General features: G+C 32.7%; 1 protein-coding gene across 25 annotated transcripts in view; it reads left to right on the plus strand.

Moving 5' to 3' along the window:
* The window catches only part of LOC145276773 (cyclin-dependent kinase 17-like), a 534353-nt gene extending 522179 nt beyond the window's left edge, over positions 1–12174 (plus strand). For all 25 annotated transcript variants that reach the window (XM_080128044.1, XM_080128029.1, XM_080128036.1 and 22 more), the window contains 2 exons: positions 5360–5437; positions 10704–12174. In XM_080128044.1, the coding sequence (XP_079984170.1) occupies positions 5360–5437; positions 10704–10735 (110 nt within the window). In that variant the 3' untranslated portion in view covers positions 10736–12174. The remainder of the gene's footprint in view (positions 1–5359; positions 5438–10703) is intronic.
* The last annotated feature ends 2738 nt before the right edge of the window (positions 12175–14912 follow it).

The following is a 14912-nucleotide window of genomic DNA, read 5'->3' on the forward strand; positions in this document are numbered from 1 at the left end:
ACAAAACCAACATATTTGTTCGATTCACGTTACCTGTGAATGAAGGGCTGAGAAGTTTGAATGTCTGACTCTCAAGTAGGGTGCTATTAACCATGGCAATCAGTAGTTGAAAAGGTTTCTGGTTATTGTTAAAGGAAAGAAGCTTTCTCTTAGTAGCATTAAATGTTACCATCCATTTGTTTCCATTCAACCACATACTGGAGGTCATTTTCTAAGGATCTAGCCATTGCCTTGAATATGTGTGTATTCATCAAGAATAGAGTATGATATCATCAGCAAATATTCCCACCTCGAACACAATTTCATTAGGAAGGTCATTTATGCATACCAGGAATGATAGAGGTCCAAGTCTCCTCTGCATCATACCTGCATTAATATCATGTTTAAATGTGCAGCCGTCAAGGACCATCTAGATCTTTCTTTTGGCTAGGAAGGATCTAATTATATTAAATATTCATCCAGTAATTCTATACAAATTAAGTTTCATCAGATCTTTATGCCAGACCCTGCCAAAGATATTAGATATAACAACCGTTATCATGCGATCATTGCTAAAATTTTGGAGTCTTTAATCAGAGGGCAAGAATGGACTGATAGGGTCGGTTATTTCATCAAAATTATTTAATACTCTTACTAGGAAGGCAATTATCCAGCTATCAGGAAAGCAAGATTCGGCAAGGTATTATTGTTTATTTATTTTTTTATTTTTTATTTAGTTATTTTTTTTTTTGGAGAGGTGAGAAGTAGCTCAGCAGAGCATTTTTTTCATTACTGTAACAGGGGCAAGATCAGATCCACATGCTTTAGAGGTGTCAAGGTGTCATGGAAAGGGGTGATGATCAGGTAATCAAGTGTGGCTACAATCTGCAATGAGAAATTTGGGAGGGAGTGGTTTACATAGTCCAAGGTGGAGTTGAAGGCGAACCACTGGACAAATAATTTAGTTTTATCAGACGGCATAATTGTAGTTAGAAAATTGCAGATTGCCTATTATGTATTACACTTTTGTAGATTTTCCAGAAATCATGAGCTCCTAATTTCCATGACTTCATGTGTCGTCTGGTCATCTCCATATACATACACAGCTGTGGCTATTACAATCTTACAAAGATTTCTTTATGCTAGAAATTTCTGGCTATTTAGAGTTGACTTATGATGATTGAATTAGTGGAATACTTCCTGCCTCTGATCAATAACAGCTGCACAGGTCTGTAAACCATTGGAGAGAGTATGTCTTGCTATAGAATTTCCATGTGGGAAGTAACTAGTTTTGGAAATCAATTTCCAAAAACCAGCCAACACATGATATCATATAAAACGAACGTTAAACCGAATATGATGATTTATTGTGGCATTTCGGCATTTTCTCAGAGACATTTCATTGTTGCATTACTTCCCGTTTTCTGGACGGCAATAGATTTGGTTTCTCCAATGAAACAACTTCCAACAGATATTTTAACTGAAGAAATTTATCACATTCTTAGGCAACTTATTATTATTAGTAGTATTTGTATTATTATTATTATTATTATTATTATTATTATTATTATTGATGTAAAAATTATACTTTTCTGTAAAAAAATGTTTATTTACTTCTAAGAATGTTTCACATAAAAAAGAAAATTAACAGCTACAATAACTAAATATTGAACATCTCTATATTAATAAAGTAACTACAGAAATTCTCCTCTGGACAAAGCTATTGTAGGTTTGCAACAACAGATGCCACATACAAATTTGATACATCTAGGTTAATAGCTACTATCGTATGTAGCTTTTGAACACTATTTTAGACACATTCAGTTGTGATGATAAAATACTACATTGCATTCTATGGGCAACACCATCACAATCGCAACTTCTTTACAGGAAGGAGTCCCTATTTTTCTCTCTAAATATTTAGTCCTACCACTGCTACCTGTTGTCACTGGGACAAATTCTACACGTTCCACAGATTCTGTGATTACACCGACCGTAACTGGCTCATACATGCATGACCTAACATAATCTTTCCAATTTCTGCTTCATAAATAATAAAGGCTCCCTCACCAAAGTCCATCCATTCTGATTGGCTGAGCTCTGATAATTCTCATATTCCAGAATCTAGTTCTTCACTTTATAAACGAACGGTTACTGACATTAAAATATGGCATCACTAAGAGACATTATTCCACCCAGTCAAGTTCATTTAAAGCATTGGTCATTTCAGTTATATAAGATAGAAAAATACAAGAGAAAATCATTAAACAAACGTGCCATAAACAGTTTATTTGCTTTCTTTTACCAAGTTTAAACCACGCTATTGACTATTGTTGTCGTTTAAAACATCAACAAAAATTACACAGCCATTGCGATCAATTTTTTTTTACCTTTGAACACATTTTGCTTACATTTGAAACCTTTAACACACGCAATACACTACAACACTATCCTTTCTATTTCTTTTTTTGTTAACAAGTTTGTTTTGTTTGTGTCTGCGTGTATGATACAAATACATCATAGTGGTCGGACAGCTGTTCCCTTCAATTAGACGAGATTCATATTGTGTGTAATGGGGTTACTCCCCCCTCTCTATCTCTCACTGCGCATATTTTCCTTCACAAATGGTATTCATTTTAGTTCATGCATGCGTGTGTTTGTGTGTGTGTTCGATTTTGTTGCATCTAAGAATGCGATAACATTTCTTCTTCTTAACCTACTTTTTAATTATCAAATTTTTTTTTTTTTTTTTTTTTACACAATTTAATTGTGTCGAGGGTTGGAATCTTTTATTTATTTATTAAACTTTCTTTTAATCTTTGAACTTGAAGAAAAATATGTATCTGATATCTGTTTCTCCTCCTCTCTAACGCACACGCACATTTTTACTGTGGCCTACACACATACACACACACACACACAAATATTAGCATTATTATTTCATCACAATCCATCACCATACAATTGAATGCGATCTTAAATAAAGCCAGGGTCAAGTTTCAACATTAAATCTTCATATTTGTTTGATTAAAACCCACACCTAAACTAATAGATCGATCATTATCAATTTTGGAGCACAGCTGCTAGGCGCAGGGAGATGTCTAAATATGATCTATAATTAGTTCCCCTTAGTATCATGAGAAAAATATGGAAGCCCTTTATCCTATTCCTTCATTTTAAAATAAACACTTATTTTATTTACTTTTATAGCTCTGGGCAATGCTGGGTAGCCCTGCTAGTTTATTAAATAAAAGTAAGAATTATTCACATTGTTCCACTTATTTTCATATAAAATGGTTATAATATATATATAAGGCAAAACAGCCACGCGTGTTTTTATATGTCCAAGAAAGGCTTTTTTCGTTAGTATTTTTTACAACTTTTTATATACTCCCTAGATAATAATATCTACGATTTGTGAACGGACGTCATATCTACATTTATTTACATTGACTTTTAAAAAATTCACGTTATTCCGTCCTTTCGCGTGTTTTTCATATAAATAAAGCGAAAGTCACCAATGCAAAGCCATCAGCGGCTTTTCGTGCGAGGATGTCTTGAAAGCAAGTAGCTTTGATCAGTGTTGAGAAAACCCTTCATATCAGATAATTCTATTCATTTGAGAGTTCCACCTTTTTCGGGGGAAGCTTGGTTTCCCAAACATCGTGGGGGGAAAAAAATAAATGAAATGGCGGAAAGCTGAACTGGCTTTCAGCCAATGTTCATTTCTGCACCTGCGTATTTAGTTAGTAAGTCAACTTTTTGATTGAATTTGAATGCTTTTCACTTCTTGTGACGTTATAGCGTAGCGGTAAGATGCCAGGTTTTCTTTCACTTTTTTTCCCACCTACACGTCACGAGTTTGTCACGAGTTCGAGCCAGCCTGCCTACTAACACCTTTTTTTGTGCTCAACACACACCCCAAAACACCCAGGAAGCGCTGGGTACCCACATTAGTATATTATGTAAAGGGCAGAATGGGTGAGAGCATTTGTGTATGTCCATGAAAGGCTTTTTGGTTGGGGGTTCTCACGTCAGATTCCACAAGAAGTTTTCGCATACTTGTAATATCTCAGATTCGCAAACGAACATCGTCTCTATCTTTTTTTTTTTTTTTGATCGAGTTAAACAAACTTCCCACCTTGCCCTTATGTCGGCTGTTTGTCTTTTTCGTATAAATAAAGCGAAACTATTCGAATGCCAACGCCTGGCTTTTGCCCAGGTAGTATATGTTCTGTAACTGTAATTGGTCCTTAGTCAATGTAGGGGAAAGCCTTCATACTAAGACAATTACTATTTATTTGGATACTGCCAGAGTGCACTCTTTTTCGGGGAGCTGGTTTTTCCCCCCCACATTAAAAACTATCTTGTGTCTTTTAATTTGTTTTCGTGGCAGGTTTAAAATGTAACGCCATCTTTTGTTTTTGATTGACTGCGTTAAATTTGAACGCTTTACACTTCCGTTCACATCATGGAGTAGTAGTAAGACGTCAGATTTTCTTTCACTTTCTTTTCCGCCTTCGCATCACGGGTTTGAGCTTGCCTGCCTACTACCACTTTTTTTTTTTTTTTTTTTTTTTTTTTTTTTTACACCTCAAAACTCCCGGGCAACGCCGATTATTATTATTATTATTATTATTTATATATATATATATATATATATATATATATATATATACTAGCAAAAGTACCCGACGTTGACTTGGTTCAAAAACAGCCTACAGAAAATGGACTCTGATTTACGAAAGTATGATAGGTTATGAAAAGGAAGGGTTGTAAAGAGATAGCTTCGAATTTGGGGGTTTCAAAACCAAAGCAAAATATGATGAAAGTAAAAATAAAATAGATAAACACCATAATTTATTATACCATGCCTGTTCATACTGAAACACTTATCACAATATTCTGTGGATCTATATTAAAAAAAAACCTTGTTAAACTTTGTGACATATTTCCATTCTATGGAGGTCAGGCGTGAACGAACACCCCATAATTTTATTATACCATATTTCTTCAAACTGAAACATAATTATCAAAGTATACTTACGCAGATAGATATGAAAAGTCTTTATTAAAGTTTGTGCCTATTTCCATTCTATGGATGCCAATTCTATAAATTTCTTTCTCACGTCGTCATTGTTTGATTTCATCTCAGCTGCCATTCGAATTGTTCCTTGATACTCATGAAAAATTTAAAAAAACGTGTCTGACTTCAGTTATTTTCTCTCTAAATTTATATTAATTTAAATCAAAAGTTTTTTTCTTATTTAGTTATTTTAAAATAGGCTTCTACTCAGAGCTGCATACTCAACATGTTTTGTTTTATTGTGAATCCAATTTTTTCGTTTTTTATTTAAATTAAAAATATTTTATTTTCCAGCTACATCAATATTTGCGGTTCCAGGTATTGTTCTACACAGAGATCCTGGCATTCGTTCTTCCTCAGTAGCAACTTCAGGTTTGTAATTTAAAAAAAAAATAAATTAATTAATTGTTGTTTTTATTTAACTATCAGATACCTATGGTATTCTTCAGGAATTAATGTATGTTACTCCTAGCCCTGAATTGCATTTTCGATGGTTATTCAGAATTCTTCTATATTAAAAAACAAAAATACAGAGAAATCTTTATGATGTACATACTAGTGGTGGAACGGAAAAAAATCATATTCCAAAAATTACATAGATTGAATAAGTAATTTATTTTTATAAAGAAAATCACTTTTAACCATTTTAAGTGATTAATGGGAAATCATAGACATTACGAGACTGATTTTGCAAGTTTGAATTATTGTTGAATTATCAGACCTTGTTTCTTCAAGATGGTGATGCAAGACAATCTCTGTGCTTAATTATAAAATTTGATTGTTTTAGTTAAAAATAAAACTACTTTATCAATTTACATAAATTTTGGAATATGACATTTTTGTTCCGTCATGCATGCATACATCATTTTTATTCTTATTTTTAATATAGGAGGAAATCTGGACAAGAACCACATTTTAATTTTATTTTATTATGAATCTATATATATCTGTAAAAGTAAAATTGTGTGTGTGTGTGTGTGTGTGTGTGTGTGTGTGTGTGTGTGTGTGTGTGTGTGTGTGTGTGTGTGTGTGTGTGTACATTTCCCTACCAAATTAATCTGTCAATTTTCAGTCTACAGAATCGAGATTTGACATAAGGGGTATTGAGATTTTGGAAAATCATTTTAATCGGTTTTCGGTCAAAAATTTGACTGTCAAGGGGTCAAAGTTCAATGATTGACCTTTAAAAACTCTACCAAACTCCTCCGCCAATTTTGGTTCTAAACACTTAGATGTAAGTTACTTTGACATGGATCAAATTTTTTAATTTGATTTGAGCCCAAAACAAATGTTATGGGGTCAAAATTGGGGTCAAAGTTTTAAAAAATTAACCTCTGCGGTCTCTACCAAATTACTCAGCCAATTTCTGGTCTAAACATTTAAAATATTACATAAAGTGTATTCAGACATAGGACAAGCTTTTTAATTGGTTTTCCACCAGAAATTTGGCTCTCAAGGGGTCAAAGTTAAAAAAATTTTATCTTTGCAGTCTCTAGCAAACTATTTAGCCAATTTTGGGTTTAAATATTTGAAACTTTACATAAAGGGTATTCAGACATGCAACAAGCTTTTTAATCAGTTTTTGGGCGAAAATTTGGCTGACAAGAGGTCAAAGTTGAAAGAGTTGACTTTTGCAGACTCTGCCAAACTCCTGCGCCAATTTTGGGTCTAAACACTTGAAATTTTAAATGTAGGTTACCTGGACACAAATAAAACTTTTTAATATATATATATATACATAAAATTATGAACAGTACATAGGGCCTGAGCAAAGCCGGGCTGAACTGCTAGTTTCAAATAAAATCCCATTTACTGGTACTTCTCCAGTGATCTATCTCAGTCCGAATGTTACAGGTTGCAATTTACAGAACAAACTGGAAACCTGAAGTAATTTACAATTTAAGAGGTGCAAAAATAAAAAAATAAATAAAATAAGCAGATAACACTAAGGATTCAACAGCAAACAAAAATGAATTTGACCATGGTGATAGTAGCTGCTCAGCCTTCCAACAAACTAATTGCATTCTGCAAAAGAAAATATAACGACTTCATAGCAAAAGCCAGGTGCTTGTGCAGTATAATAGGATTTCAAATAAATGCATTCCGGATAAAAATACAATTACGTACTTGTGTCATGTCAAAAATTATGAAAAATGATAAAGCAGAAAAAATAAAATTCATCAAATTATAGTTTATCGTATTTGATAATATGGGAAAAACTTTTACAATCCAGGGGAGATAACTGCAGTCTATAATTTTGGTAAAATAATTGTACCTAAATCCACCATCTCAAAATAGATATTAGTAGTATGCCATTTTCTGTTTATTTTTGTAAAAAGTAGTTCTTGCAGATGGTCTACTCGATCATTTTTTTTGTCATGTTTATTAATTTCTGCATGACACGTAAGTAATCATGTTTTTACCTAAGATGCATCTATTTGAAATCCCATTATAGTGCACAAGCACCAAAATTGCTACAAATGCAAACAGAAATTTTTTATTTTTTATAAACATTTTAACTTGTCATATTTATTTTAATACAGTAGAACCCGGGATATGGTGGACCAAAGGCATGGTGTTTTTTGAGTTACGATGTGTAATACAATGTTTGTCCGGGCCCTGGTTATGGTATTTGCCCTGCCTTACAGTGTTATTTATAATGTTATTTGATTATATACATGTGTATTATATACTCTACTGTATTTTGGTACTAATTTTTAATGCCGTATCTCAGTGTTCTACTGTATACAAATGTAGTAAGAATGCTTTTATGACTGAGAGAAGGTATTAATTAGTGTATATGAAATCATTTAAAAAAAAAAACAATTTAGCCACTTAAAAAAAATAAAATTGAAAAAAAAACTTGCATGGGAGGAGGATAAATACATAAAATAAATAAAATTGATTCCTTTAGTGATTTGAAAAAGTTATTAAACACATTCTTAATAGGGTGAGGAGGTTTTAGGCAAGAACAAAATGAAGAAATTGTTTCATTTAATATGTGATACTAATTGGATGGTAACATTTAATACTATTATAATTAAGCTTCTTTCCTTTCATAAGTACAAAAAAACCTTTTCATGACAGATAACAATTTTCATTTTAACTTCTCGGCTTAACACTCACAGTTAATATGAATTGAAATAAATACATTGAGGACATTTCCAAGGTTGCTAGAAAAAAGGTGGGCTCTCTCTACCATGTTAGAAAATTACTTGTATTTGAGTATCTTATACCTCTACAAAGCCACCATTCACTCATGGATTGAGTATTGTTGCCACATCTGGATTGATGCATCTACTGCTAGTCTCTCACTCTTAGACACGGTCCAAAAAAGAGCCTCAAATCTAATAAGTCCTGCACTATCAAACAAGCTCCAACCTCTGTCGCATCACTGCAATGTTGCATTCCGTGCTTGTTTTACAAGTACTTCAAAGGAGTGTACTCTGATGAATACATAGCACTTGTGCCGATTAACTGAACAAGCAGCAAAATCCCACACCTTCATTGTTGAGGTCTCTAAATGCTGGAATGTTTTCTACTCTAATAGTTTCTTCTTTGGACTATTAGACTTTGGATTACCTTACCTGTTTCTTGCCTGGTGCTACCAGATCAGGTTGTCTGAAGATATTGGCTTCCTGAGATGAAATTCATCTAACATTGATGCTTTTTTTTTTTCTTCTTCTTTTACTTAATTATGTTCTGCAAAACCAAAAACCCACCATTTCCCCCTTTTTCCTTCTTCTCATTTCCATTTTCTCTTTCTATCTCCCCCACTTCTTGACTGGTTTCCCAACTTAAAATGTACCAAACATTAATACTGTAACCCTTTGGAAAACTTATTCATGTTTTGCAGGGCAGGGAACAAAAATGATAAAATCCACTATAAAACAACCAAATTAAACACTACAAACTAGCGATTGAGGATACAAAGAGCTTGAAGAATAAAAACCTTCTACAAAATAACTGGATGCAACATGAATCCAAAATAACTGGATTTAGCATTAAATGACCCAAAAAGGGTTGATATGCCGTAAAACAAAGCAACCAAACCAAACCAAACTCTGTTTCTTGCTTCCCTGATTGTACTGACATGCAGAAGTTTAAATGCAATGTAAATAAAAATCTCACAACTTAACTCTCCACAATCCCCTGTTAGACATGATCCCCCCCCCCCAAAAAAAAAGCTTCTAAAAATTGATTGTTTGAAGATTGTTTGGCTATTTCCAGTTAGTTCTGTGAACGTCAATTGAAAACTTTTATACCGATATCAATCTTCGGATAAATACTAATTTGTTTTATGTTTATGAATGTCAGACTCGACAATATATTATTTGAAAAAAAAAAAACAACATAATACAAAGTGAATGCCACCTTTTGGATTCTGTATAAAAGTTTACTTAAGAAATGATTTTTAATTGCATCCTTCGACAGACAGAAACACTGCAAATAGTCTGTGAATAATTTAAAAAAGTATATATGTCACTCCTTATATGGGAGGGGGGATATCACATTAGTGAAGAGAAAAATTATTTTCACCTAGCATTTAGGTAAAATACTTTTTCATATAAATAGTTGAATTCATTTCAAAGTATCGCAAATAAAAAGTAAACAACTGAAAATTATGTCTATAAAAGCAATACATTCCATCCACAAGTGGATTTTGGTTCAGTGGTAGAGCATCAGGCCTTGGTTTCTTGGACCTCTGTTTCAAATCTTGCTAGGTTCAGTTATGCTGAAGAGTTGTAAGACAAAGAAAAATTATCCCCAACTAGCATTTAAGTAAAATTCTTTTCTGCATAAGTAGTTGAATTCATTTAAAGTATTGCAAATAAAAATAAGCAGATAAAAAATGTCAGTTCATGTCTGGAATTCCCCCTTTCTTAAACAAAAATTTAAAAAAAAATATGTATTACGTACGTCCCCATGACTGAACAAAAATGTCATATTCCAAAAATGATATAAATTGATGAAGCAGTTTTATTTTTAACTAAGAAAATTAAATTTTATGAATAAGTCAAAAGAGATTACTTCATATCGCCATTTGGAGAAACAAGAGTAGATAGCTCTAGAATAATTCAAACTTGCTTTGTAATGCATATGATTTCCCATTAATCACTTAAAATGGTTTAAAAATGATTTTCTTTATAAAAATAAAATTACTCTATCAATTTATATAATTTTGAGAATATGATCTTTTTATCAATCATGGGTATGTATTAAATCAAAGATTTTTTTTTGTTTTTTAATATAGAGGGGATTTTGAACAATTACCAAAATGACAAATATGGGTATTTAGTTCTTTCCCACTGCAAGAACTGTGACGCCAAGGTTGGAAAGTAGAATTGAGGAGGGGCATACTGTCCTGCAAAAAGTACTTGCGCAGCCCTGTCAGCTTCCTCAGTAAGGGCGCCTTGGGTGATTACCAATAAACTAACCTCCTTCTCAAAAAGAGAAGACAAAACCTGGGAGAGTGGGCCTCCTAGAACTGCACAGAACTACCATTACACTGCAATCAACAAGGATCATTACAAGAATGCTCTAATCTCTGTTGATATTGGGGGTTGAGGATAAAAATCCCGAGCCAATATGTTTCTCTTTTGATTCTATTCTGACATTTTCTTTTTTTCTATTTCAGGGAACCGAAGACGTCAAAGTATGCTATTTTGATCATCTGACACCTGTGCTGTTGGTACAATGCTAGAAATGGTGATCTTTGGCTGATTATAGTACAAACTATGAGCTTGTGGACCCCCCCTACGACATAGTAAAGTGCTTGCATGGCCACGATTAGCCTACCCTTCTCCACCCACCCCTTACTTTCTGCAAGACTACCATCGCCGCCGCCAGTGAGCAGCAGAAACAGATGGAAACAATTAAGACAGTATCGGATACCATCATATGAGGAATCGAATTGGTGAACACCTGGAATGACCATTACCATCACCACCCTGGCTTGTGTGAATCCCCCAGCCTCTATTTAAACCTTCAACACCCCCACCTCACCTTGTTCTTTATCTTCTACCCCCCCCTTCCTTCCTTCCGAATTTAACTCTCCTAAGTCTTCAGGGTGGACGTCATCTGGCCAGGTTGTCAGTCCCTCACTAAAAAGGTACAAATCACTGGACATTGACCTGGGGGAGGGGGTACATGTTGAAAGAATGCAGAATTGATGTGATATTTTATTACGTTAAAAAAAAAAAAATGAAAACGAATTAGAAAAAAAAAAATGTTTCAACTTGAGGAGAATTGTCTGCTTGATTATTTATTCTTCAGTTCTCTTCACATATCACGTGACATACACACATACATACATACAATGGCAATCTACTAGTTAAGCAAGAATGCCCATTGCTGACACATCAAAGCCAATAATGTTAAGATGCCGTCAATGCTCGTGCTAAGATTATAATCGCATCCAGCTTGTACAAGATTGCAACGACTCATCGAAAGTATGAAAAATAACTAAGAGACAAGCAATTGCGAGATATCCAGATGAGTACTGAGGGGCCGGTGTTAGCTCAGTTTTCCTTCTCTTACGTGAATACCTTAACAAAGGCACACACACACACACACACACACACACACACACACACACACACAAACAGTTATATTGTCATCAGATACACAAACACATGGTGCCAATATCATCAACAAAAATGAACAAACTCACACAAAAATGTTTTGTTCCTTGACTCATCTAGATCTAAACACAAAAAAAGAAAAATAAACCAAAAAATGAGCTTTCATAAGAAGAATCCTTCTCCCCCCCCCCCCCCCACCGACATCTTTTTAGCAATTTTGTTGTTAATTATCATAAAAGCTGGTGATTTAAAGCAAAAACAATGTACGCTTTTTCCTTGTTTGCCCACCAACCTATCCAACATATTTTCCCCCCTTTTCTTTGGCCTGTCTTCGAATTGCTTGATGACAGATGAGACAAAAAAAATATAAGACATTAGAATTCCAATTATGTAAAAAATTTTTCCCCTCGCTAACGTTAGACGACTTCTTTTCTCGGTCGTTAATTTATGTTGATTTAATCAAATTTATGTTGCCATAAAATCAAATAGAGATAAATGACCATCTCTTCTAATCATAGCAAAAAATCAGACAGATACAATTTGATGTGCGTTTTATTTATTTGAAAAAAAATGATCAATGTTTACTTAGCCCAGGAAGGCAAAAAAAGAGCATGTAATTTTTTTATAAAACAGGGTTTTCAGGGTTTTTTTTTTTTTTTAATCCATCTTGTTTGATCTCTTAAATAAATCTCCTGCCTGTTTCCTTTCGACTGCTGTGACCATTCTTGGTCAAGCTTATGCACTGACCTTAGTTTTAGAAACTGTTACAATTATGTCATTATTTTCTGATCAGTTCACTGTTTCATTTTATATTTGACCTGACAACAACTCAAATCAAGGAAATTTATAAGTTTAAAATCCATTGTATGTTCAACATAGAAGCAATCATTTGTTTTTTTTTTTTTTTGTAGCATTTCTTTTTTTCCTGTTAGAATATTTTGTATGTTTTAAGGAGACTAGTAAATTATAATTAAAACCATTTGATGCATGACAGTTTTCTTTGATTTATGCTTTCAACTGTTGACTGTCGTAAATGAATATGATGTACAGATCTTTGCAGATCTGTGTGAATGACTAAAGAGATATATCTATGCAAATTTTAAGTTTTTAATTATTCAGCAGCATCTGTTAATCTGACTCTTGCTGCCTGTCACCAATTTGGCCAAATGCCAACATAAATCAGGTTCTCTTTTTCTGGCATTTATTCAGAGACAATTTTGTCTAACAGAAGCTTCAAATAATTCCCTCTTTTTTTTTTTTTTTTTTTTTTTACATCTGACTATCATGTTTGTAATTCTAAAATGCTAAACACTTTGAGCACAAATGTCAGATTTTTTTTTTTTTTTTTGTTTTTTTTTTTGTTTTGTGTGGATAATAAATGTTAATTTATTCTCATAAAGTTAAGAAAACACATTTCTGAGATCATTTTTAGTTTTTGTTTTTTATTGATAGGGAGGAAATCAACAGGAAATAAAAAGATTTATCTATTTTTTTAAATCCTTGGTCTTGTCTCATGATTTGTATAATGCAAATTGATTTGTTGAGACATTGCAGTTGGCCTTCATTGCTGTTCTGGACATTCTCTTCTTTTTTCCCTACATTCTAAATATTTAAATCAGGCCAGTTGATATCTTTCTTTCTGTTACAAAACCCCTACAGTCTTCCTTCCCCTTTTCTTCCTCCAAACAGTCGAAACATTTCTGATTTGCCAAATTATTCTCCACTTTTTCTGTGATTAAACAAAAAAGGAAAACAAAGAAAGCATGTTTAGCCATTTTATAAACACAATTCCTCCCAATCAAACTCATTTTTTGGAAACAAATGTTTGTAATTTTTTTTTCCTTTTACTTATCGCAAGATGCAAAAAAAAAAAAAAAAACAAACAAACAAAAAACAGATTATTCTTTCTGGAATTCAATGTTCATTTTTTTTAATAAGGAACTTTTTTTCATGGATGAAAAAGATGATCATATTGAATAGTTTTTTTAACAATTCAAATTAAATAACCAATGTGTAAATATTTCAGTTTTTTTATTAACCAAATTAACTTGAAAAAAGTAAGAAAGCATATGCTTTGTGCATAGAACACTGTCAATGTGTAATAAATATTGACATAGATGTAATATGACCAATTGGATGACAGGAAGACTCCTAATTAATTTAATAATTTTTTATTGGTTAATTTTGCTTTTTCCGGTTTTTTTTTTTTTTTTTTTTTTTGGTTTTTTTTTTCAACCTATCAGTTAACAATGAATTTGTAGTGTAATTTTAACAATGAAGAAAAATCATGTTTTTATCCTCCCTCCCCCTTCTCTTTCAAGCTGTATTTTTTATTTTTAAATCTGTTTCACAATCAATGGTCTAAGTAAAATAATACATTTGAATCAGGTTTAAGTAATTTTAGTTCCTGTAAATGTCTTAAATATGTCACTTTAAAGAATTGGTGCATCCTTTTTTTGTAAGCGACTCAAAGAATCATTTATTTTTTTCTTTGGACCAGCATTTTCTTGTTTGTTGTTCCAATTATTTAGTTTCCATAGAAAAGAAAGAACATCAGAATTCTTCCTTTTTTTTTTTAGTGTGTAAATAGAGTAAGTTGTTATTTTCTAACATTTTATCTCTCCAGCATTCTCCTCCCAAATTATTAGAAAACCATTTAACAATCCTTATGGTTGCAGTAAGATAGTAAATATGCTATTTACTATCTCACTTTTCATATTCAAGTATAGTTTATGTATGCATACATTATTTGTATGTTGCATGTAAACCTTATAAATTTCAGTGCCTGGAACTGATTGGAGATTTTTGTATATTATTATTAAAAAGAACACAAAACAAGAAAATGCTAGTCCATATAAATCAGAAAAGAAATTAGACTTTTTTTTTTCAGTGTCTAAAAAAAAAAAAAAAAAGCAGCTACAAAATGATTTTGTCATTACTTGGTATTTACTGCATATTTTTACTTGCAGATACAAATGCATGGTTCCTAAACTCTCTCACTCTCTCCCAATTATCATTCCTTTTTTTTAATCATGTTATTGCACATCTAATCTCATAAGAATGTTTCCCAACATGGTAACAAAACTATGTCTTTTTGATTGTATCTGATAACATTATTACAAAATATTTGTATATCATGTAAGGTATACAACTAAACTGAGCATTCCCGCATATTTCTGAAGGCATTTCGTTGTTGCATTACTTCCCCTGTTTTCTAGACGGTGATAGCTGATTTGGCGTCCCTGACGAAACATCTTCCAACA

Source organism: Euprymna scolopes, chromosome 5, assembly GCF_053919585.1.
Source record: "Euprymna scolopes isolate OS-2025 chromosome 5, ASM5391958v1, whole genome shotgun sequence".
NCBI classification, from domain to species: Eukaryota; Metazoa; Mollusca; class Cephalopoda; order Sepiida; family Sepiolidae; genus Euprymna; species Euprymna scolopes.